General features: G+C 41.6%; 1 protein-coding gene across 2 annotated transcripts in view; it reads left to right on the top strand.

Moving 5' to 3' along the window:
• Positions 1-21,545, top strand: part of LOC112262585 (syntaxin-binding protein 1-like) — a 36,028-nt gene extending 14,483 nt beyond the window's left edge. Inside the window, exons 10-20 of one of the 2 annotated variants that reach the window (XM_042331373.1) lie at positions 2,703-2,810; positions 3,163-3,223; positions 3,359-3,424; positions 11,114-11,194; positions 12,044-12,182; positions 12,379-12,488; positions 12,894-12,998; positions 14,324-14,409; positions 15,060-15,214; positions 15,801-15,926; positions 19,906-19,994. In XM_042331373.1, coding sequence (XP_042187307.1) covers positions 2,703-2,810; positions 3,163-3,223; positions 3,359-3,424; positions 11,114-11,194; positions 12,044-12,182; positions 12,379-12,488; positions 12,894-12,998; positions 14,324-14,409; positions 15,060-15,214; positions 15,801-15,910 — 1,021 coding nt within the window. In that variant the 3' untranslated portion in view covers positions 15,911-15,926; positions 19,906-19,994. Of the gene's footprint in view, positions 1-2,702; positions 2,811-3,162; positions 3,224-3,358; positions 3,425-11,113; positions 11,195-12,043; positions 12,183-12,378; positions 12,489-12,893; positions 12,999-14,323; positions 14,410-15,059; positions 15,215-15,800; positions 15,927-19,905 lie in introns of both variants that reach the window. The other variant, XM_042331374.1, reaches the window with a different exon arrangement.
• The last annotated feature ends 4,730 nt before the right edge of the window (positions 21,546-26,275 follow it).

Raw genomic sequence — 26,275 nt, 5'->3', positions numbered from 1 at the left:
TCTACCTCTATGTGAACAATATGATCTATATCTCTATGTGAACAATAGGATCTATATCTCTATGTGAACAATAGGATCTATATGTGAACAATAGGATCTCTACCTCTATGTGAACAATAGGATCTATATCTCTATGTGAACAATAGGATCTATATGTGAACAATAGGATCTCTATGTGAACAATAGGATCTATATGTGAACAATAGGATCTATATCTCTATGTGAACAATAGGATCTATATGTGAACAATAGGATCTCTACCTCTATGTGAACAATAGGATCTATATCTCTATGTGAACAATAGGATCTATATCTCTATGTAAACAATAGGATCTCTATTTCTATGTGAACAATAGGATCTATATGTGAACAATAGGATCTCTACCTCTATGTGAACAATAGGATCTCTATCTCTATGTGAACAATAGGATCTATATCTCTATGTGAACAATAGGATCTATATCTCTATGTGAACAATAGGATCTATATGTGAACAATAGGATCTCTACCTCTATGTGAACAATAGGATCTATATCTCTATGTGAACAATAGGATCTATATCTCTATGTAAACAATAGGATCTCTATTTCTATGTGAACAATAGGATCTATATGTGAACAATAGGATCTCTATATCTATGTGAACAATATGATCTATGGATCTATATCTACAATAGGATCTCTATCTCTATGTGAACAATAGGACATATATGGAATAATATGATCTATATCTCTATGTGAACAATATGATCTATATGGACAATAGGATCTCTGTGAACAATAGGATCTATATCTCTATGTGAACAATAGGATCTCTATCCCTATGTGAACAATAGGATCTCTATGTGAACAATAGGATCTATATGTGAACAATAGGATCTCTACCTCTATGTGAACAATAGGATCTATATCTCTATGTAAACAATAGGATCTCTATTTCTATGTGAACAATAGGATCTATATGTGAACAATAGGATCTATATGGAACAATAGGATCTCTATGTGAACAATAGGATCTATGGATCTATATGGACAATAGGATCTATATCCATATGTGAACAATAGGATCTCTATCTCTATGTGAACAATAGGATCTATGGATCTATATCTACAATAGGATCTCTATCTCTATGTGAACAATAGGACATATATGGAATAATAGGATCTATATCTCTATGTGAACCATATGATCTATATGGACAATAGGATCTCTGTTAACAATAGGATCTATATCTCTATGTGAACAATATGATCTATATGGACAATAGGATCTCTGTGAACAATAGGATCTATATCTCTATGTGAACAATATGATCTATATGGACAATAGGATCTCTGTGAACAATAGGATCTATATCTCTATGTGAACAATATGATCTATATGGACAATAGGATCTCTGTGAACAATAGGATCTATATCTCTATGTGAACAATATGATCTATATGGACAATAGGATCTCTGTGAACAATAGGATCTATATCTCTATGTGAACAATATGATCTATATGGACAATAGGATCTCTGTGAACAATAGGATCTATATCTCTATGTGAACAATATGATATATATGGACAATAGGATCTATGTTAACAATAGGATCTACATCTCTATGTGAACAATAGGATCTATATGGACAAAAGGATCTCTGTGAACAATAGGATCTATATCTCTATGTGAACAATAGGATCTCTATCCCTATGTGAACAATAGGATCTCTATGTGAACAGTAGGATCTCTATGTGAACAATAGGATCTCTATGTGAACAATAGGATCTCTATGTGAACAGTAGGATCTCTATGTGAACAATAGGATATCTATCTCTATGTAAACAATAGGATCTCTTTCGCTATGTGAACAATAGGATATCTATCTCTATGTAAACAATAGGATCTCTTTCTCTATGTGAACAATAGGATCTATATGGACAATAGGACCTCTGTGAACAATAGGATCTATATCTCTATGTGAGCAATAGGATCTCTATCTACATGTGAACAATAAGAACTCTGTCTCTATGTGAACAATAGGATCTATATGGACAATAGGACCTCTGTGAACAATAGGATCTATATCTCTATGTGAGCAATAGGATCTCTATCTACATGTGAACAATAAGAACTCTGTCTCTATGTGAACAATAGGATCTATATGGAACAAGAGGATATATATCCATATGATAACAATAGGATCTCTACGTGAACAATAGGATCTAAATGTGAACAATAGTGAACAATGTGAACTATCCATATATTGTGTGATTTAAAGGATATCGATCCCTAAGTGAAATAAATTATATCTATGCCTGGCAGCATATCTTTAGGTCCATCTCTTATTTTGTTAGGAAGTCATCCTATACTGTAGTTTCTTGTTTAGTTTGAATTCTAAATAAACATTTGAGCATATCTGTTTGCTGTTATGGACTGCTCTCTCTCACCACTCTCTCTCTCTCTCTTTCTCATTGCTCTCTTTCTCATCGCTCTCTCTCACCTCTCTCTCGCTTTCTCTCATGTCTCTCTCTCAAACCTCTCTCATTCTCATCTCTCTCACCTCTTTCTCATCTCTCTCGCTCATCTCTCCCTTTGTCGTCTCCCTTTCCCTCACCTTTCTATTACCTCTCTCTCACATCTCTCTCTCTCACATCTCTCTCTGATATCTCTCTCTCATCTCTCTTTCCCTCACCTTTCTGTGTGTGTGTGTGTCAGGTATGACACCAGCGGGATGGGGGAGGTCAAGGAGAAGGCGGTGTTGCTGGATGAGGACGATGATCTGTGGATGAGTCTCAGACACAAGCACATTGCAGAAGTCACCACGTGAGTCTCTAACAAATACAAATAGGATGCTCCCTTGGTACACGCACACACACACACACACACACACACACACACACACACACACACACACACACACACACACACACACACACACACACACACACACACACACACATATATATCTCTCTTTCCCTCACCTTTCAGTGTGTGTGTGTCATATATATATATATATATACATATACATATACATATATACATATATAACGAGAAAGCACACACACACAGACACAAGCGTGCATCATTCTTTAATTAATCTATCGCTCTCACGATCTCTTTTTCGCCCTCTCCCCCCACCCCTCCCTCCCTCTGTTTCTCACATACATTCAAACAGGGCTGTGACCCGTTCTCTGAAAGAATTCTCATCCACCAAAAAGATGAACACAGGAGAGAAGGTACTGTACTCTAATTTCAGTCTGTATTAGTCCTACAGTACTGCATTATTGACTTGAGATGAGTCCTTTACCCCCTGTATTGTATTGGCTGCTGTGTGTGTCTAACAGTGATGTGCTGTTCTGGGTTTGTTTCAGACCACAATGAAAGACTTGGCTCAGATGCTGAAGAAGATGCCCCAGTATCAGAAAGAGCTGAGCAAGGTAAGTGTGTCTTAAGAGTGTGTTGATGCATGTCCTGTCACAGAATACATTGTAGACAACAAAAAAAGAAAGAAAAGACGCAGTGAAAGTTAACATTATGTTTTCGAATGACATCCCCCAAGAGGTAAAATATATAGTGAAAACAATAGTGGTCCTAAAACAGCACCTTGAGGAACACCGAAATTTACAGTTGATTTGTCAGAGGACAAGCCATTCACAGAGACAAACTGATATCTTTCCGACAGATAAGATCTAAACCAGGCCAGAACTTGTCCATGTAGACCAATTTGGGTTTCCAATCTCTCCAAAAGAATGTGGTAATCAATGGTATCAAAAGCAGCACTAAGGTCTAGGAGCATGAGGACAGATATATCAACTGTTCCCCCAGGCAGCTGTGATGTATATCAACTGTTCCCTCAGGCAGCTGTGATGTATATCAACTGTTCCCCCAGGCAGCTGTGATGTATATCAACTGTTCCCTCAGGCAGCTGTGATGTATATCAACTGTTCCCTCAGGCAGCTGTGATGTATATCCCCTGTTCCCTCAGGCAGCTGTGATGTATATCAACTGTTCCCTCAGGCAGCTGTGACGTATATCCCCTGTTCCCTCAGGCAGCTGTGATGTATATCAACTGTTCCCTCAGGCAGCTGTGATGTATATCAACTGTTCCCCCAGGCAGCTGTGACGTATATCAACTGTTCCCTCAGGCAGCTGTGATGTATATCAACTGTTCCCTCAGGCAGCTGTGATGTATATCCCCTGTTCCCTCAGGCAGCTGTGATGTATATCAACTGTTCCCTCAGGCAGCTGTGATGTATATCAACTGTTCCCCCAGGCAGCTGTGATGTATATCAACTGTTCACTCAGGCAGCTGTGACGTATATCCCCTGTTCCCTCAGGCAGCTGTGATGTATATGAACTGTTCCCCCAGGCAGCTGTGACGTATATCAACTGTTCCCTCAGGCAGCTGTGACGTATATCAACTGTTCCCTCAGGCAGCTGTGATGTATATCAACTGTTCCCTCAGGCAGCTGTGACGTATATCAACTGTTCCCTCAGGCAGCTGTGATGTATATCAACTGTTCCCCCAGGCAGCTGTGATGTATATCAACTGTTCCCTCAGGCAGCTGTGATGTATATCAACTGTTCCCCCAGGCAGCTGTGATGTATATCAACTGTTCCCTCAGGCAGCTGTGATGTATATCAACTGTTCCCTCAGGCAGCTGTGATGTACAGTGCCTTGCGAAAGTATTCGCCCCCCTTGAACTTTGCGACCTTTTGCCACATTTCAGGCTTCAAACATAAAGATATAAAACTGTATTTTTTTGTAAAGAATCAAAAACAAGTGGGACACAATCATGAAGTGGAACGACATTTATTGGATATTTCAAACTTTTTTAACAAATCAAAAACTGAAAAATTGGGCGTGCAAAATTATTCAGCCCCCTTAAGTTAATACTTTGTAGCGCCACCTTTTGCTGCGATTACAGCTGTAAGTCGCTTGGGGTATGTCTCTATAAGTTTTGCACATCGAGAGACTGACATTTTTTCCCATTCCTCCTTGCAAAACAGCTCGAGCTCAGTGAGGTTGGATGGAGAGCATTTGTGAACAGCAGTTTTCAGTTCTTTCCACAGATTCTCGATTGGATTCAGGTCTGGACTTTGACTTGGCCATTCTAACACCTGGATATGTTTATTTTTGAACCATTCCATTGTAGATTTTGCATGTTTTGGATCATTGTCTTGTTGGAAGACAAATCTCCGTCCCAGGCTCAGGTCTTTTGCAGACTCCATCAGGTTTTCTTCCAGAATGGTCCTGTATTTGGCTCCATCCATCTTCCCATCAATTTTAACCATCTTCCCTGTCCCTGCTGAAGAAAAGCAGGCCCAAACCATGATGCTGCCACCACCATGTTTGACAGTGGGGATGGTGTGTTCAGGGTGATGAGCTGTGTTGCTTTTACGCCAAACATAACGTTTTGCATTGTTGCCAAAAAGTTCAATTTTGGTTTCATCTGACCAGAGCACCTTCTTCCACATGTTTGGTGTGTCTCCCAGGTGGCTTGTGGCAAACTTTAAACGACACTTTTTATGGATATCTTTAAGAAATGGCTTTCTTCTTGCCACTCTTCCATAAAGGCCAGATTTGTGCAATATACGACTGATTGTTGTCCTATGGACAGAGTCTCCCACCTCAGCTGTAGATCTCTGCAGTTCATCCAGAGTGATCATGGACCTCTTGGCTGCATCTCTGATCAGTCTTCTCCTTGTATGAGCTGAAAGTTTAGAGGGACGGCCAGGTCTTGGTAGATTTGCAGTGGTCTGATACTCCTTCCATTTCAATATTATCGCTTGCACAGTGCTCCTTGGGATGTTTAAAGCTTGGGAAATCTTTTTGTATCCAAATCCGGCTTTAAACTTCTTCACAACAGTATCTCGGACCTGCCTGGTATGTTCCTTGTTCTTCATGATGCTCTCTGCGCTTTTAACGGACCTCTGAGACTATCACAGTGCAGGTGCATTTATACGGAGACTTGATTACACACAGGTGGATTGTATTTATCATCATTAGTCATTTAGGTCAACATTGGATCATTCAGAGATCCTCACTGAACTTCTGGAGAGAGTTTGCTGCACTGAAAGTAAAGGGGCTGAATTTCGCATGCCCAATTTTTCAGTTTTTGATTTGTTAAAAAAGTTTGAAATATACAATAAATGTCGTTCCACTTCATGATTGTGTCCCACTTGTTGTTGATTCTTCACAAAAAAATACAGTTTTATATCTTTATGTTTGAAGCCTGAAATGTGGCAAAAGGTCGCAAAGGTCAAGGGGGCCGAATACTTTCGCAAGGCACTGTATATCAACTGTTCCCTCAGGCAGCTGTGATGTATATCAACTATTCCCTCAGGCAGCTGTGATGTATATCAACTGTTCCCTCAGGCAGCTGTGATGTATATGAACTGTTCCCCCAGGCAGCTGTGACGTATATCCCCTGTTCCCTCAGGCAGCTGTGACGTATATCCCCTGTTCCCTCAGGCAGCTGTGATGTATATCAACTGTTCCCCCAGGCAGCTGTGATGTGTATCAACTGTTCCCCCAGGCAGCTGTGACGTATATCCCCTGTTCCCTCAGGCAGCTGTGATGTATATCAACTGTTCCCTCAGGCAGCTGTGACGTATATCAACTGTTCCCTCAGGCAGCTGTGATGTATATCAACTGTTCCCCCAGGCAGCTGTGACGTATATCCCCTGTTCCCTCAGGCAGCTGTGATGTATATCAACTGTTCCCTCAGGCAGCTGTGATGTATATCAACTGTTCCCCCAGGCAGCTGTGACGTATATCCCCTGTTCCCTCAGGCAGCTGTGATGTATATCAACTGTTCCCTCAGGCAGCTGTGACGTATATCAACTGTTCCCTCAGGCAGCTGTGATGTATATCAGCTGTTACCCCAAGCAGCTATTACGTATATCATGTTGAAGACCTTTACTATGGACTTAGATCCCACACATTCATATTCCACGAAGGCATAGGTGTCAAACTCATGGAGGGAATGAGCGGTTGCAGGTTTTTGCTCCTCCCTTGTACTTGATTGAATTAAGGTCATTGATTAGTAAGGAACTCCCCTCACCTGGTTGTCTGGGTCTTAATTGAAAGGAAAAACCAATAACCAGCAGACACTAGGCCCTCCATGGAATGAGTTGACTCCCCTGAAAAATACGGGATTCTGAGGCTTCAGCAATGATACTATACACACTGATACTATACACACTGATACTATACTCACTGATACTATACTTTACACAATGATACTATACGCAATGATACTATACACAATGATACTATACACACTGATACTATACTTTACACAATGATACTATACACACTGATACTATACACACTGATACTATACACAATGATACTATACTATACACACTGATACTATACACAATGATACTATACACACTGATACTATACACAATGATACTATACACACTGATACTATACTATACACAATGATACTATACACAATGATACTATACTGTACACAATGATACTATACACAATGATACTATACTGTACACAATGATACTATACACACTGATACTATAAACACTGATTCTATACTATACACAATGATACTATACACACTAATACTATACTATACACACTGATACTCTACTATACACAATGATATTATACACACTGGTACTATACTATACACCCTGCTCCTATACGAACTGATACTATACTATACGCACTAATACTATACTATACGCACTGATACTATACTATACGCACTGATACTATATACACTGATACTATACACAATGATACTATTCACACTGATACTATACGCACTGCTACTATACTATACACAATTATACTACACATACTGATACTATACTTTACACAATGATACAATACTATACACAATGATACTATACACAATGATACTACACATGCTGATACTGTATTATACACAATGATACTATACTATACACAATGATACTATACACACTAATGCTATACTATACACACTGATACTCTACTATACACAATGATATTATACACACTGGTACTATACTATACACCCTGCTCCTATACGAACTGATACTATACGCACGGCTACTATACTCACTGCTACTATACGCACGGCTACTATACGCACGGCTACTATACGCACGGCTACTATACGCACGGCTACTATACGCACGGCTACTATACGCAATGATACTATACGCACTGATACCATACACAATGATACTACACATGGCTACTTTAAGCTCTGATACTATACACACTGATACTATAAGCACTGATACTATACACACTGATACTATACTATACACAATGATACTATACGCACTGCTACTATACACAATGATACTATACACAATGATACTATGCTATACACACTGATACTATACGCACTGCTACTATACACAATGATACTATAAGCACTGATACTATACACACTGATACTATACTATACACAATGATACTATACGCACTGCTACTATACACAATGATACTATACACAATGATACTATGCTATACACACTGATACTATACGCACTGCTACTATACACAATGATACTATACACACTGCTACTATACACAATGATACTATACTATACACACTGATACTATACACAATGATATTATACACAATGATACTATACACACTGATACTATAGGCACTGCTACTATACTCTACACAATGATTCTACACATACGGATACTATACTATACACAATGATACAATACTATACACAATGATAATATACACATTAATACTATACTATACACAATGATACTATACACAATGATACTATACACACTGATACTATACTATACACAATGATACTATACACGCTGGTACTATACTATACACCCTGCTACTATACGAACTGATACTATACGCACTGATACTATACGCACTGATACTATACGCATGGCTACTATACGCATTGATACTATACGCACTGCTACTATACACAATGATGCTATACGCATGGCTACTATACGCACTGATACTATACGCACTGCTACTATACACAATGATGCTATTCGCACGGCTACTATACGCACGGCTACTATACGCAATGATACTATACGCACTGATACTATACGCATTGATACTATACGCATGGCTACTATACGCACTGATACTATACGCACTGATACCATACACAATGATACTATACGCACTGATACCATACACAATGATACTACACATGGCTACTTTAAGCTCTGATACTATACACACTGATACTATAAGCACTGATACTATACACACTGATACTATACTATACACAATGATACTATACGCACTGCTACTATACACAATGATACTATACACAATGATACTATGCTATACACACTGATACTATACGCACTGCTACTATACACAATGATACTATACACACTGCTACTATACACAATGATACTATACTATACACACTGATACTATACACAATGATACTATACACACTGATACTATACTATACACAATGATACTATACACGCTGGTACTATACTATACACCCTGCTACTATACGAACTGATACTATACGCACTGATGCTATACACACTGATACTATACACAATGATACTATACGCAATGATACTATACTATACGCACTGATACTATACTATACGCACTGGTACTATACTATACGCACTGATACTATATACACTGATACTATACACACTGATACTATACTATACACAATGATACTATTCACACTGATACTATACGCACTGCTACTATACTATACACAATGATATTACACATACTGATACTATACTATACACAATGATACTATACACAATGATACTACACGTGCTGATACTGTATTAGACACAATGATATTATACTATACACAATGATACTATACACACTAATACTATACTATACACACTGATACTATACTATACACAATGATATTATACACACTGGTACTATTCTATACACACTGATACTATACTATACACCCTGCTCCTATACGAACTGATACTATACGCACGGCTACTATACGCACTGCTACTATACGCACGGCTACTATACGCACGGGGTACTATACGCACGGGTACTATACGCACGGCTACTATACGCAATGATACTATACGCAATGATACTATACGCACTGCTACTATACGCACGGCTACTATACGCACGGCTACTATACGCACGGCTACTATACGCACGGCTACTATACGCACTGCTACTATACGCACTGATACTATACGCACTGATAATATACGCACTGCTACTATACGCACGGCTACTATACGCACGGCTACTATACGCACTGATACTATACGCACTGCTACTATACGCACTGCTACTATACGCACTGCTACTATACGCACTGCTACTATACGCACGGCTACTATACGCACGGCTACTATACGCACGGCTACTATACGCAATGATACTATACGCTCTGCTACTATACACAATGATGCTATACGCACAGCTACTATACGCACTGATCCTATACACAAGGATACTACACACACTGATACTATACTGTACACAATGATACTATACACAATGGCACTATACACACTGATACTATACTGTACACAATGATACTATACACAATGGCACTATACACACTGATACAATACACTACACACAATGATACTATACACAATGACACTATACACACTGATACAATACACTATACACAATGATACTATACAAAATGATACTATACTATACACAATGATACTATACACAATGACACTATACACAATGATACTATACATAATGATACTATACACAATGATACTATACTATACACAATGATACTATACACACTGATACTATACACACTGATACTATACACACTGATACTATACTATACACAATGATACTATACACAATGAAAATATACACACTGATACTATACTATACACAATGATACCATACACAATGATACTATACACACTGATATTATACGCACTGATACTATACATGTTTATAGTCTGCATCCCAAATGGCTATCTATTTATTCTCTCTAATAGTACACATTTTTGGCCTTGGTCAAGTGTAGCGCACTATATAAGGAATAGGGTGCCATTTGGGATGTTGACATAGTATGCACACTTAACCGACTACAGTCTTGTGACTTTACCGCTGACCACCTGCGTGTGTACACTTCTCCCTGTGTTTCAGTACTCCACCCACCTCCACCTGGCTGAGGACTGTATGAACCGCTATCAGGGCACTGTGGACAAGCTGTGTCGTGTGGAGCAGGTAACACAATGTACCTGTGGTCTATGTTCAGTACCCTCCTCGGTTCAAAGACCAAAGACTATGAGACGCTTGAAAATGAAGGCCAGAGAATTTACAGGTGCTGATTGCTGAGACCAATCGGCACAGAGTGGACTTGTACAACTTGATGATATTTGTAGGAGCTCCAGTGAATTGGAGTACACTTGTATTAAATGGGTACTCCGGGTATACACTGAGTGCACATAATATTAAGAATGCCTGCTCTTTCCATGACATACACTGAACAGGTGAATCCAGGTGAAAGCTATGATCCCTTGTTGATGTCACTCATCAAATATATATACACAATGATACTATACTATACACACTGATACTATACACAATGATACTATACACACTGACACTATACTAAACACACTGATATTATACACAATGATACTATACACACTGATACTATACTATACACAATGATACTATACACAACGATCCCTGTGGAACGCTTTCGACACCTTGTAGAGTCCATGCCCCGACAAATTGAGGATGTTCTACTGGCCAATGTGGGGGTGCTACTCAATATTAGGAAGTTGTTCTTAATGTTTTGTCCACTCAGTGTATATCTAACCATCTAATCCATATCTAACCATCACTACCATATCTAACCATCTGCGCTACTCGGGGTTGGGAGTCCGAAAGGGTGGCGCACAATTGGCCCAGCATCGTCCGGGTTAGGCTTTGGCCGGTGTAGGCCGTCATTGTAAATACTATTTGCTCTTAACTGACTTACCTAGTTAAATAAAGGTTAAATAAAAATATAAAATAAAATGAAACCCTGTACCCCTCTGTCTGTCTTTGCCCCTTTCCCTACCCCAGGACCTAGCGATGGGTACGGACGCAGAGGGGGAGAAGATCAAGGACCCCATGAGGGCCATCGTGCCCGTCCTGCTGGACAAAGACGTCACTGTCTTTGACAAGATTCGCATCATCCTCCTCTATATCTTTATGAAGAACGGTGAGAGATCAATCCCTTTTCTGTGTGTCTGTAGTTTACTATGTACAATACTATGTACTAATGCAGGGTTTCCTAGCACTACACAGCTGATTCAAGTCATCAGCTAATCATCAAGCTTTGATCTGGGTGTGTGCATGTTTCTGCATGTGTGTGTGTGTGTTTTCGGTGCATGTGTCTGTGTTTGTGCATGTGTCAGGTGTTTCGGAGGAGAACCTGTGTAAGCTCCTCCAGCATGCTAACATCCCTCCCGAGGACAGTGACATCATCTCCAACATGGCCCATATGGGCATGCCCATCATCTCAGAGGTTAGCTCCTATAGGAACATAGTAACACCAGGACATGTATTCATTAGGCACCGAGCGGAAGAAAACTGACTGAACAGGGAGGTACTACAAACTAATTTGTCCAATAAGAAACACTTGTTTTTATTTTCTGTTGCAAAACGTTTTGCTACATTGTGCTCCAATGAATATGAACCATTGTTGAACCATCACACAACTCTCTCACACAATTGAGTAGAAACACTTTAACGTGGATTGGGGATCCATCTTTGAATAGTGGCATAAATAAGATATCCTCGGTGGTTATATGCTGTCTGTGTCCAACTGAAGAGTATTTGAGTGCATCAGTCATCTACTCTAAGCACTTTGAGAGTCCTTATGTAATGAACAGCATTCCTAATAAAATAATAATAATGATACATTTTCTAGGGGAATCCGACCCGCAAGGTGAAGAAGACTGACCGGAAGGAGAGAGTGAGTGAGCAGACCTACCAGCTATCCCGATGGACCCCTCTTATCAAGGACATCATGGAGGCATGTCCAGTCTGCTATCCTAAACTGTTATATATTGGATTTGATTAGAAAGTAGGGTCTATCCTACAGTAGTTTAGTGTGGGTGGATACTAAGTTAAGACTGACAGGAAAAGAGTGGTCTCTAGCTTTTAGGGTTAGGGTTGAACTGGGATGTGGACATGAAGCTAGGGTTAGGGTTGAACTGGGATGTGGACATGAAGCTAGGGTGTAGACATGGGGTTAGGGTTGAGCTAGGGTGTGGACATGAGGCTAGGGTTAGGGTTGAGCTAGGGTGTGGACATGAAGCTAGGGTTAGGTTTGAGCTAGGGTGTGGACATGAAGCTAGGGTTAGGGTTGAGCTAGGGTGTGGACATGAAGCTAGGGTTAGGGTTGAGCTAGGGTGTGGACATGAGGCTAGGGTTAGGGTTGAGCTAAGGTGTGGACATGAAGCTAGGGTTAGGTTTGAGCTAGGGTGTGGACATGAAGCTAGGGTTAGGGTTGAGCTAGGGTGTGGACATGAAGCTAGGGTTAGGGTTGAGCTAGGGTGTGGACATGAAACTAGGGTTAGGGTTGAGCTAGGGTGTGGACATGAAACTAGGGTTAGGGTTGAGCTAGGGTGTGGACATGAAGCTAGGGTTAGGGTTGAGCTAGGGTGTGGACATGAAGCTAGGGTGTGGACATGAAGCTAGGGTGTGGACATGAAGCTAGGGTTAGGGTTGAGCTAGGGTGTGGACATGAAGCTAGGGTTAGGGTTGAGCTAGGGTGTGGACATGAAGCTAGGGTGTGGACATGAAGCTAGGGTGTGGACATGAAGCTAGGGTTAGGGTTGAGCTAGAGAGTGTGGACATGAAGCTAGAGTTAGGGTTGAGCTAGGGTGTGGACATGAAGCTAGGGTTAGGGTTGAGCTAGGGTGTGGACATGAAGCTAGGGTGTGGACATGAAGCTAGGGTGTGGACATGAAGCTAGGGTTAGGGTTGAGCTAGAGTGTGGACATGAAGCTAGGGTTAGGGTTGAGCTAGGGTGTGGACATGAAGCTAGGGTTAGGGTTGAGCCAGGGTGTGGACATGAAGCTAGGGTTAGGGTTGAGCCAGGGTGTGGACATGAAGCTAGGGTTAGGGTTGAGCCAGGGTGTGGACATGAAGCTAGGGTTAGGGTTGAGCTAGGGTGTGGACATGAAGCTAGGGTTAGGGTTGAGCTAGGGTGTGGACATGAAGCTAGGGTGTGGACATTAAGCTAGGGTGTGGACATGAAGCTAGGGTGTGGACATGAAGCTAGGGTTAGGGTCAAGCTAGGGTGTGGATATGGGGTTAGGGTTAGTTCACTGACCCAGTTTTGTTTCTCCTCAGGATGCCATTGAGGACAAACTGGATCCAAAGCAGTACCCCTACATCTCCCAACGAACTGCCTCCACCCACTCCAGCGCTCCATCAAGGTATGCAAATAAACTATATGAATTGTACATCCCTTCTGTAGTCTGTCACTTCTGAGTTTCCAATGACTTACTGGTATTATTCATTTTAGCTTCTAGTGGAGGTAGGAACGGCCTCAATATTTAATTGGACAGTTCATCTGTTCTACACTACAAACTATCAACAGACTATCAATAACATGTCAACTGCATGTCTGTTGACTTTCAACAAGAAAGTGGCTGTAGTCAAGAAATTGCCGGACACTATGAAAGCTCCATCCAAGTTCATTCACCCATTGGGTCAATACATCTGCATAAGACAAAAGACATATTCACACGAGCACTGATATTTAACCCTTTCTCTTATGCTGAGTCTCCTCCTACACATCTGAGCAGCCAATGCATCTCTGTTGCTCTTCCTTACTTCATCTGACCTGACCTCTGCCCCAAAGTGCTCACTCCTCCCCAACTCACAGCTGTCATGTTGACTCGCACCAGACTTTGTCCTTTTTCCTCCCAAAGGATCCCTGAATGCTAACAATAACATATCTGAACAGAATGTAAATGTTATACATTCCCCTCTCTCCCTCAGCGACATAAATAAGTACATTTCATATTTACAGAACCCAACCCCATCTAAAGTGCTACTTGAATGTCCTGCCCTGTCATTACAGTGCCCGGTACGGAAACTGGCACAAGAACAAGGGCCCCACAGAGATGAAGACTGGTCCTCGGGTCATCGTCTTCATCATCGGAGGCATGACCTTTAGCGAGATGCGCTGCGTCTACGAAGTCACACAGGCCAATGGCAAATGGGAGGCCATCATTGGTGAGTTGGCGGCATGGTTGGGGTGAAATGTCATGGTCATAACTGTACGTCTGACGTTGAATGCACCACGTAGCCCTTTTATGTACATTCTACCTGGATATACATTGTACACCTAGTAGGGAGCAGGCATAGGGTGTACAATCAGAACTATATTTCAGGGAAAAGGGAGATATCTTCTCCATCTAAATACCCTGAATCATCCTGGCATGGCGATACTTAGGAAATGATTAGAATATACTGTTGATATCCTATAGTTCTATTCCACTGTGACTGACTCAGCTGCTGCTGGATGGAATCTGCTTTGTGTGCTCAGATCAGATGGTGTTTCTGAGAAAACATCAGAGACAGGATATATGTGCTGTTGTGACAACAGGGAATGGATACCATGCAGGGTCAGACATAGGACACAGTCGACTCTGTGTTGATACTCCCTGTATATAGCCATGTTATTTTTGCTCGTTATTGGACTGCCATTTTTGTCATTAACATTTATCTTTCAGAGGAACCCAAGACCTCACCCAGAAAACAGACTTATTGAGATACAATGTGAAATGAGCATGCAGCATTTGTCCCACTCCCTCCATAGGCTCCACCCACATGCTCACTCCCACCAAATACCTAAAGGAGCTGCAGCACCCTGACTTCCTGGACCCCAACGCTGCCCCTGAGGAACCAGAGCCTGCCCCCGCAGAATGAGAACACACACTGAAAAGTAGAGATGGTCGTTGTGATGTGAAGCCCCTCTCTCAGTCTCCTCTCACCGCGTACCCTCCACTGGCCCAGGACTCTTAGTCCCCTGTGTTGTGTCCCAAATGGAAACATATTCCTTCTACAGTGAACTACTTTTGACCAGGACCCATAGGGATCCCTCCTCCATCCTGTTGTTTCATGGTTGTTGGTTGGACCCATGGAGATCCACACTGTGACTCCCCTCTTTGTTATCCATCCTGTTGTTCCATGGTTGTTGGTTGGACCCATGGAGATCCACACTGTGACTCCCCTCTTTGTTATCCATCCTGTTGTTTCATGGTTGTTGGTTGGACCCATGGAGATCCACACTGTGACTCCCCTCTTTGTTATCCATCCTGTTGTTCCATGGTTGTTGGTTGGACCCATGGAGATCCACACTGTGAATCCCCTCTTTGTGATCCATCCTGTTGTTCCATGGTTCAGTCAGTTGGAGCCATGGAGATCCACACTGTGACTCCCCTCTTTGTTATCCATCCTGTTGTTTCATGGTTGTTGGTTGGACCCATGGGGATCCACACTGTGACTCCCCTCTTTGTGATCCATCCTGTTGTTCCATGGTTCAGTCAGTTGGACCCATGGAGATCCACACTGTGACTCCCCTCTTTGTGATCCATCCTGTTGTTCCATGGTTGTTGGTTGGACCCATGGAGATCCACACTGTGACTCCCCTCTTTGTGATCCATCCTGTTGTTCCATGGTTGTTGGTTGGACCCATGGAGATCCACACTGTGACTCCCCTCTTTGTGATCCATCCTGTTGTTCCATGGTTGTTGGTTGGACCCATGGAGATCCACACTGTGACTCCCCTCTTTGTGATCCATCTTGTTGTTCCATGGTTCAGTCAGTTGGATCCATGGGGATCCACACTGTGACTCCCCTCTTTGTGATCCATCCTGTTGTTTCATGGTTCAGTCAGTTGGACCCATGGAGATCCACACTGTGACTCCCCTCTTTGTGATCCATCCTGTTGTTCCATGGTTCAGTCAGTTGGACCCATGGAGATCCACACTGTGACTCCCCTCTTTGTGATCCATCTTGTTGTTTCATGGTTGTTGGTTGGACCCATGGAGATCCACACTGTGACTCCCCTCTTTGTTATCCATCCTGTTGTTCCATGGTTGTTGGTTGGACCCATGGAGATCCACACTGTGACTCCCCTCTTTGTTATCCATCCTGTTGTTTCATGGTTGTTGGTTGGACCCATGGAGATCCACACTGTGACTCCCCTCTTTGTTATCCATCCTGTTGTTCCATGGTTGTTGGTTGGACCCATGGAGATCCACACTGTGACTCCCTCTTTGTGATCCATCCTGTTGTTCCATGGTTCAGTCAGTTGGACCCATGGAGATCCACACTGTGACTCCCCTCTTTGTTATCCATCCTGTTGTTTCATGGTTGTTGGTTGGACCCATAGAGATCCACACTGTGACTCCCCTCTTTGTGATCCATCCTGTTGTTCCATGGTCTAGTCAGTTGGACCCATGGAGATCCACACTGTGACTCCCCTCTTTGTGATCCATCCTGCTGTTCCATGGTTCAGTCAGTTGGACCCATGGAGATCCACACTGTGACTCCCCTCTTTGTGATCCATCCTGTTGTTCCATGGTTGTTGGTTGGACCCATGAGGATCCACACTGTGACTCCCCTCTTTGTGATCCATCCTGTTGTTCCATGGTTCAGTCAGTTGGACCCATGGAGATCCACACTGTGACTCCCCTCTTTGTGATCCATCCTGTTGTTCCATGGTTGTTGGTTGGACCCATGGAGATCCACACTGTGACTCCCCTCTTTGTGATCCATCCTGTTGTTCCATGGTTGTTGGTTGGACCCATGGAGATCCACACTGTGACTCCCCTCTTTGTGATCCATCTTGTTGTTCCATGGTTGTTGGTTGGACCCATGGAGATCCACACTGTGACTCCCCTCTTTGTGATCCATCCTGTTGTTCCATGGTTGTTGGTTGGACCCATGGGGATCCACACTGTGACTCCCCTCTTTGTGATCCATCCTGTTGTTCCATGGGTCAGTCAGTTGGACCCATGGGGATCCACACTGTGACTCCCCTCTTTGTGATCCATCCTGTTGTTCCATGGTCTAGTCAGTTGGACCCATGGAGATCCACACTGTGACTCCCCTCTTTGTGATCCATCCTGCTGTTCCATGGTTCAGTCAGTTGGACCCATGGAGATCCACACTGTGACTCCCCTCTTTGTGATCCATCTTGTTGTTCCATGGTTGTTGGTTGGACCCATGGAGATCCACACTGTGACTCCCCTCTTTGTGATCCATCTTGTTGTTCCATGGTTGTTGGTTGGACCCATGGAGATCCACACTGTGACTCCCCTCTTTGTGATCCATCCTGTTGTTCCATGGTTCAGTCAGTTGGACCCATGGAGATCCACACTGTGACTCCCCTCTTTGTGATCCATCTTGTTGTTCCATGGTTGTTGGTTGGACCCATGGAGATCCACACTGTGACTCCCCTCTTTGTGATCCATCCTGTTGTTCCATGGTTGTTGGTTGGACCCATGGGGATCCACACTGTGACTCCCCTCTTTGTGATCCATCCTGTTGTTCCATGGGTCAGTCAATTGGACCCATGGGGATCCACACTGTGACTCCCCTCTTTGTGATCCATCCTGTTGTTCCATGGTTCAGTCAGTTGGACCCATGGAGATCCACACTGTGACTCCCCTCTTTGTGATCCATCCTGTTGTTCCATGGTTCAGTCAGTTGGACCCATGGAGATCCACACTGTGACTCCCCTCTTTGTGATCCATCTTGTTGTTCCATGGTTGTTGGTTGGACCCATGGGGATCCACACTGTGACTCCCCTCTTTGTGATCCATCCTGTTGTTCCATGGTTCAGTCAGTTGGACCCATGGGGATCCACACTGTGACTCCCCTCTTTGTGATCCATCCTGTTGTTCCATGGGTCAGTCAATTGGACCCATGGGGATCCACACTGTGACTCCCCTCTTTGTGATCCATCCTGTTGTTCCATGGTTCAGTCAGTTGGACCCATGGAGATCCACACTGTGACTCCCCTCTTTGTGATCCATCCTGTTGTTCCATGGTTCAGTCGGTTGTTTCATGTTCCCACCTCTATTCTCTCCGTGTCATTGTATACTTGGTCTGTGGTGCTGTTATCTTGTGTGCACTCTTTGTATCTGTCCTTGGTATGCTACATCTAGACCACAGGAGGCTGCTGAGGGGAGGACGGCTCATAATGATGGCTGGAATGGAGCTAATAGAATTGCATCTAACACCTGGAAACTATGGAAACCATGTGTTTAATGTATTTGATACCATTCTACTGATGCCGCCCGTCATTACCACAAGCCAGTTCTCCCCAATGAAGGTACCACCAGCCTCCTGTGATGTAGACAGTTGTCAAAATCTCCCCTTTTCTGTGGAGAATTTAGTCTTTGAGAAAACAATATCTCTGTCCATCCATTCAATATCAAACTCTCCGTTGAAGCACTTCTTGTATGATTGCTTGTCAAAGGTTTGACAGAGGGGTTAATATTGACTGGATGGATAAATATTTATTTTTCCTCAGACACTGTATGCCATTGAAACATTTCTTCACATGTTATTTTTATTGGGCCTTTTTGCACCTCCATCGTTTTATGTCTGCCGTTTGACATGGTTTAGAGGAGCAGCACCTATGGTCGATTTCTGCTGTGCATATCATGGTGACTGATGCAGAGATTTTATATTTCCGTGAATATGATACTCTTTCCTGGACTAAAAGCTGAACCCATGTCTTTATATGGGATTTCTGCTGTCTGTGTATTTCTGTCTATCATTCCCATTTGGAACTGAAGGCCTACTCTACTTTAATTTAGCAGATGAATCAAGTCTTCAATGATATGTTAATTATTTGATAATTTCCAAGTTATTCAACTACTCTAATTCTCTCTCTCTGTCTCTCCCAGTCTCTCTCTGCAGGATCAACCAATATCTTCACCCCTACAAGCCTTCTTTAAACTCTCAAAGACTTGGATAAACAAGCAGAGGTTTAAGCAGAACCCCCTGGCTGTAGCAGTCCCTCTCTTAACTAGCTATCTGTCTCTTAACTAGCTATCTGTCTCTTAACTAGCTATCTGTCCCTCTCTTAACTAGCTATCTGTCCCTCTCTTAACTAGCTGTCTTTCACTTAACTAGCTGTCCTTCTCTTAACTAGCTGTCCTTCTCTTAACTAGCTGTCCCTCTCTTAATTATCTGTCCTTCTCTTAATTAGCTGTCCTTCTCTTAACTAGCTGTCCCTCTCTTAACTAGCTGTCCCTCTCTTAACTATATGTCTTTCTCGTAACTAGCTGTCTTTCACTTAACTAGCTGTCCTTCTCTTAACTAGCTGTCCTTCTCTTAACTAGCTGTCCCTCTCTTAACTAGCTGTCCTTCTCTTAACTAGCTGTCCTTCTCTTAACTAGCTGTCCCTCTCTTAACTAGCTGTCCTTCTCTTAACTAACTCCCCTAACCTCCAAACTCCCTCAGCCGGCATATTCTACTCAGGACCGTCCATACCAAACCCCTTCTACTCTACACATAGAGCCATTTTCTTTATTGTCTTATCTATTTCAAATATATCAAAGTCATGTATTCAGTTAGAATTTCTTAATAGCATGAAATAAGATCATTTAAAGCCATACTACCAAAAAACACCATGTTTTACCTACTGTACATAAACCCTGATGACTGTATAGTAATAATATAATTTCAATTTGTTTGTCAGATTGAAGGGAAGAGTAGAGATTGAGTCTGTGATGGATGACTGTTGATACTATATGAGCAGTGGATGTAAACTGCCGTCTCAGGATGCCATTGTTGCACTTTCTTAAAAAGGAAGCCAATCATAGTGTAAGATTCCAGTCTTTCCAACAGACCTTTCAATACATTTCATAAAAGTATTCATATAACATTTATTTGAAAAAAACAACTAGCTGAATATTGGAATGAACTTGGAAATACACTTGGAATGTATTTGAACACTGAAATAACTGACTCAAATACATTCCCAAGCATTTAACCAAGGTATTTGAAAAGCCAGGTCTGTTTTTAGTGGTTTAGCATGTAGCTTTTATCTCATTGCTTGTAAACGTTTCAGGAACAATGAGCAAAAATACAAATATTTTTGAAACTCACAATTGTATAATTTGGACATCATCTTCATCACCAACATCATCACCATCTTCCTCGTAATGCAATCAGTAGTTTGTAGAATATATGCCATACTGTATCAATGTTTCTATTCCTGGTGAATATTCTGACTTTGAAAATGCCAATGTGAAGCCACTCTGTACTAGTGCTCATGTAGCTGTAGCTAGCAGTACAGTTACAGTAGTTGGGCTGTAGTTAGCAGTACAGTTACAGTAGTTGGGCTGTAGTTAGCAGTACAGTTACAGTAGTTGGGCTGTAGTTAGCAGTACAGTTACAGTAGTTGGGCTGTAGCTAACAGTACAGTTACAGTAGTTGGGCTGTAGTTAGCAGTACAGTTACAGTAGTTGGGCTGTAGCTAGCAGTACAGTTACAGTAGTTGGGCTGTAGCTAGCAGTACAGTTACAGTAGTTGGGCTGTAGCTAGCAGTACAGTTACAGCAGTACAGTTGAGCTGTAGCTAGCAGTACAGTTACAGTAGTTGGGCTGTAGCTAGCAGTACAGTTACAGTAGTTGGGCTGTAGTTAGCAGTACAGTTACAGTAGTTGGGCTGTAGTTAGCAGTACAGTTACAGTAGTTGGGCTGTAGCTAGCAGTACAGTTACAGTAGTTGGGCTGTAGCTAGCAGTACAGTTACAGTAGTTGGGCTGTGATGATCAACCATTGGAAAGTTATTCCTCTTCATTTAGTCTCTGTTCAGGAATAGTATGTAATTGATTTGATTTGCTATTTCCTCTTCCTGTCGAAGCTATAGTCTTGTTTTTTTGTCCCACTTTCCAGTACAGCGTTGACACTGTCATGATGCAAACTCATTTGTTGGCGTTGTTGTTGTTACACTTGTTGTTGATTTTGTTACTCTATAGTAGGGTTATCTATTATTTCTCAATATATATTAATACCAGTGTATTTGATCAGAATTCTATGCTTGGAAGTAATTTATCCCAAACAATACACGTTCACGTACTAAAGCTCTAATAAAGTTGCTTCAAAGAAAATGCTGATCTTTTAGTCTGTTACATTAGGACATGAAATGATTGAAAGGCATATCAGTAAACACTTTAGTCATTGAGGGATGGGTGGATTGGACTGCTGCTGATCCTCTATTGATGTTACAAACTATCTGGGTGGTTCAAGAAACATGTCTGAGAGGCTAGTGCATAATTTAGTACAAGGTCCCCTGAACTAAACTGGAAGACTTTGATAGTAATACTGTAACATTGTAATGTATGTCAATTATAATAATATCATTGCAATACCATTTACAACCACTGGGGAGAAGCATTGGCATATTGCTTGATAAACATAATAGCAGCCCGCAGAACTTTGCTTTGACAGCCCGGACGAGCCAACATACATATATATATAGTGTATGTGGACACCCCTTCAAATAGTGGATTTGGCTTTTTCAGTCACACCCGCTGCTGACAGGTAAATCAAATTGAGCACTCCATTGACAAACATTGGCAGTAGAATGGCCTTACTGAAGAGCTCAGTGACTTTCAACATGGCACCGACATAGGATGCCACCTTTCCAACAAGTCCGTTCGTTAAATTTCTGCCCTGTTAGCGCTGCCCCGGTCAACTGTAAGTGCTGTTATTGTGAAGTGGAAACATCTAGGAGCAACAACGGCTCAGCCGCAAACGGCCACACAAGCTCACAGAACGGGACCGTTGAGTGCTATAGCGCACGGCGCAGAAAAAATAATCTGTCCTCAGTTGCAACACTTACCACCGAGTTTCAAACTGCCTCGAAACAACGACAGCACAATAACTGTTCATCGGGAGATTCATGAAATGGGTTTCCATGGCCGAGCAGCCGCACACAACCTAATGCTCAATGCCAAGTGGCTGGAGTGATGTAAAGCTTGCCACCATTGGACTCTGGAGCAGTGGAAATGCGTTCTCTGGAGTGATGAATCACGCTTCACCATCTGGCAGTCCGACAGTCAAATCTGGGTTTGATGGATGCCAGGAGAACGCTACCTGCCCAAATGCATAGCGCCAACGGTAAAGTTTGGCGGAGGAGGAATAATGGTCTGGGGCTGTTTATCATGGTTTGGGCTAGGCCCCTTAGTTTCAGTGAAGGGAACGCTACAGCATACAATGACATTCTAGATGATTCTATGCTTCTAAATTTGTGTCAACAGTTTGGGGAAGGCCCTTTCCTGTTTCAGCATAACAATGCCCCCGTGCACAAAGCGAAGTCCATACAGAAATGGTTTGTTGAGATTGGTGTGGAAGAACTTCATTGTCCTGCACAGAGCCCTGATCTCAACCCTATGGAACACCTTTGGGATGAATTTGAAAGCCTGCGAGCCAGGCCTAATCGCCCAACAACAGTGCCCGACATCACTAATTATTTTGTGGCTGAATGGAAGCTAGTCCCCACAGCAATGTTCAACATCTAGTGGAAAGCCTTCCCAGAAGATTGGAGGCTGTTATAGCAGATAAAGGGGGACCAACTCCATATTAATGCCCATGATGTCGGAATGAGATGTTCGACAAGCAGATGTCCACATACTTTTGGTCATGTTGTGTACTTCTCCAGCTTTTGAATATTATGGGGGTTGCTTCAAGCAATGATATATTTGTGTGAATGGTAAGAGACCTACATTAGTACAATTATTCATTCTACAACCGGATTTCAAGTAGTGAAGCAACTTCTAGTTGCAGCTATATTTACATTTCTCGCTGATTATCTCCGTACATAGTCAATGAGTGAATGCATAGACAAAATATAACTCCTACCTGACTTAATATACCAGTACAGTACACCCAGAGTCATATGTGCTGTCCTGTGTGCTAGCTACTATAATACTAGTCTCTCTGTGGAGCACTGTGAGGGAATTTCAAGGCCATAGAGACTGCAGCAGAACACAGGAAATGCACCTGCCTATAGGCAGTGGCTACTGAGCCAATTGAGTAGACACTGTCATCCTCCCTTTTATGGTGACAAGATATTCTTCATAGTCCCTTAAGGGATAAAGTTGTATTGAATTGAACATTTCATTGAGGATGTTTCAATGTATCATGAAATGGAAAATGTCTGAATAAAATATGTATTTTGAAATGTTCTAGCTATATTCAACCTAACCAGGCAAACAAGATTCAAAACATGAGTTGGTAAATCTTTATTCAATTCAATTCAGCATTGAGGAATATGTCTGATCTTTTAGTGCAGTAAGCATTAGGTTATGATTGTACACCTCTAAGACTGTCAGCTGTGTATGATAGGCTGCTACATCTAAAGCTCTAAAACATTAGCCTATTCCCAGATCAGTGCTTGGTCTCGCTAACTCCATTCTCCATTGCTGTCATTGTCAAGCCAAACATTGGCATGACAAAGAGTTGGCATGCTAGCACAAACAGACTGGCTCTCAGGCTAGATCTAAAACATTGTCCAGTCGGGGTCTTTCCCATACAGCTTGAGCCTACTCCTGGGCAACATAAGGTATAGAAACAAGAATCAAGATGCAGCAGACTTGTATATAGTCTACATTAGATCTGCATAGGGTTTTTCATCTTAATTATTATATGTATCCATTCTTGGCGTTGTTTTGGTGCAAAGAAAAATCCTTAAGTGATGTGGCATTGGCCCAACTTCCCCTGCTATAGTTAATACAATACACGTGTCCCAAATGGTCCTCTATTCCCTATATAGTGTGCTACTGTTAAGCAGAGCCCTAATGGAGAAGTGCACTGTAAAGGGAATAGGGTGCTATTTGGGACGAAGTCACGATTAGTCAATTTGCTTCTTATGTGATTGTTACCCAACTAGAACCCGAGACAGTACATTCTAGAATGTGACAGCAGACAGGAATAATACTGTGATATTGTTTGTAGTTGTGTGATTCTGTCAAACAGTAATTTAATGTCTCTCTCTCTCTCTCTAATATATGTGTGTATATATTATATATATATATATAATTATGTCTATAAATGTATTTATAGTGTATACTTTATATGTGGACAAGATATAAAGTATGTATCATGTCTGGACTGTTTGCATTCACAAAAACGTTGTCATTTTTACAATATTAAAAAATACCAATATAAACTTTCTGTCATAATTTATTACAAGCTTATTGAAACATCTATGATCAGTTGTTTTATACAACCTGCAATACTCTACTCTCTTGTTCAATCTTATACTCTGTTATACATTTTATATAATCATATGCTCTCTTTTATACTCTTACTAACTATTACTAGAGTTAATTGATACTGAATCCACAGGCCTGCTCCTTCCTGGAGCATCTCCAAATACAACAGGAAGCCTTAGAATCCTACACTATACAGATATATAGGTAGAGTCTCAAATTACACCCTATTCCCTATATGGTCAAAAGTAGTGCATTATATAGGAAATAGGGTGGCATTTAGGTTGCAACCCTCTCTCTCACACACACAGTGTGGATTATGGCTGAATACCCCTGCTCTGCTTGTCGTGAGTCAGTTACCTATAATTGAAAAGTTCTCTCGTTGTAACGATGAATTAGCAGTCTGTTGACTAATTTCCCTCTATCATGATTACCATCTCTGACTTAGCTTACAGCTCCCATGAAGTGCCTTTGCTAAGTTTTAAGAATTGCATCTCATGAACACAAAGTAAAGAAAAGGAACTATTGTTATAAATAACACATAAATGGATGCAAGTCAATTAATACAATCCATTTTAAAATGTGATCCTTTTACATACACAGACTATCTAACATTACTTTATAAATAGCTCCAATCCTCTTAAATCTTGAAGGTGTCTCAGTGCCATATTCACTAAATATTATATGCATGTACAGAAGTATGGGTGCAAGAGTTCATTAAACATTACAGACATCATACAAAAAGTATTTTAGAGATGGCATAAAGGTATAGTTCGACAAAGATTAGATACAATTTATATCCATTTTCAAAGCACCATCTTGGTATAACCACTGAGGGGAGAGCTGCTCCTAAAGGCAGACCAATTGGAGAGGTGAAAGCAGGGAGAATGAAAAGCAAGCGGCTAAATGTAATGACAACATTGATGACATTACACCAGTTCAACTACATTAGGTTCTATTGGTGAGCTCTTAGGTTATATTAAAGTATATTGGTGGGTTCTTCTTAGGTTATACTAGGTTTTGTTGGTGGGTTCTTAGGTTATACTAGGTTCT

Source organism: Oncorhynchus tshawytscha, linkage group LG12 (assembly GCF_018296145.1).
Source record: "Oncorhynchus tshawytscha isolate Ot180627B linkage group LG12, Otsh_v2.0, whole genome shotgun sequence".
NCBI classification, from domain to species: domain Eukaryota; kingdom Metazoa; phylum Chordata; class Actinopteri; order Salmoniformes; family Salmonidae; genus Oncorhynchus; species Oncorhynchus tshawytscha.
Note: the sequence above shows the minus strand (reverse complement) of the source record. Positions and strands in the feature narration are given on the sequence as shown.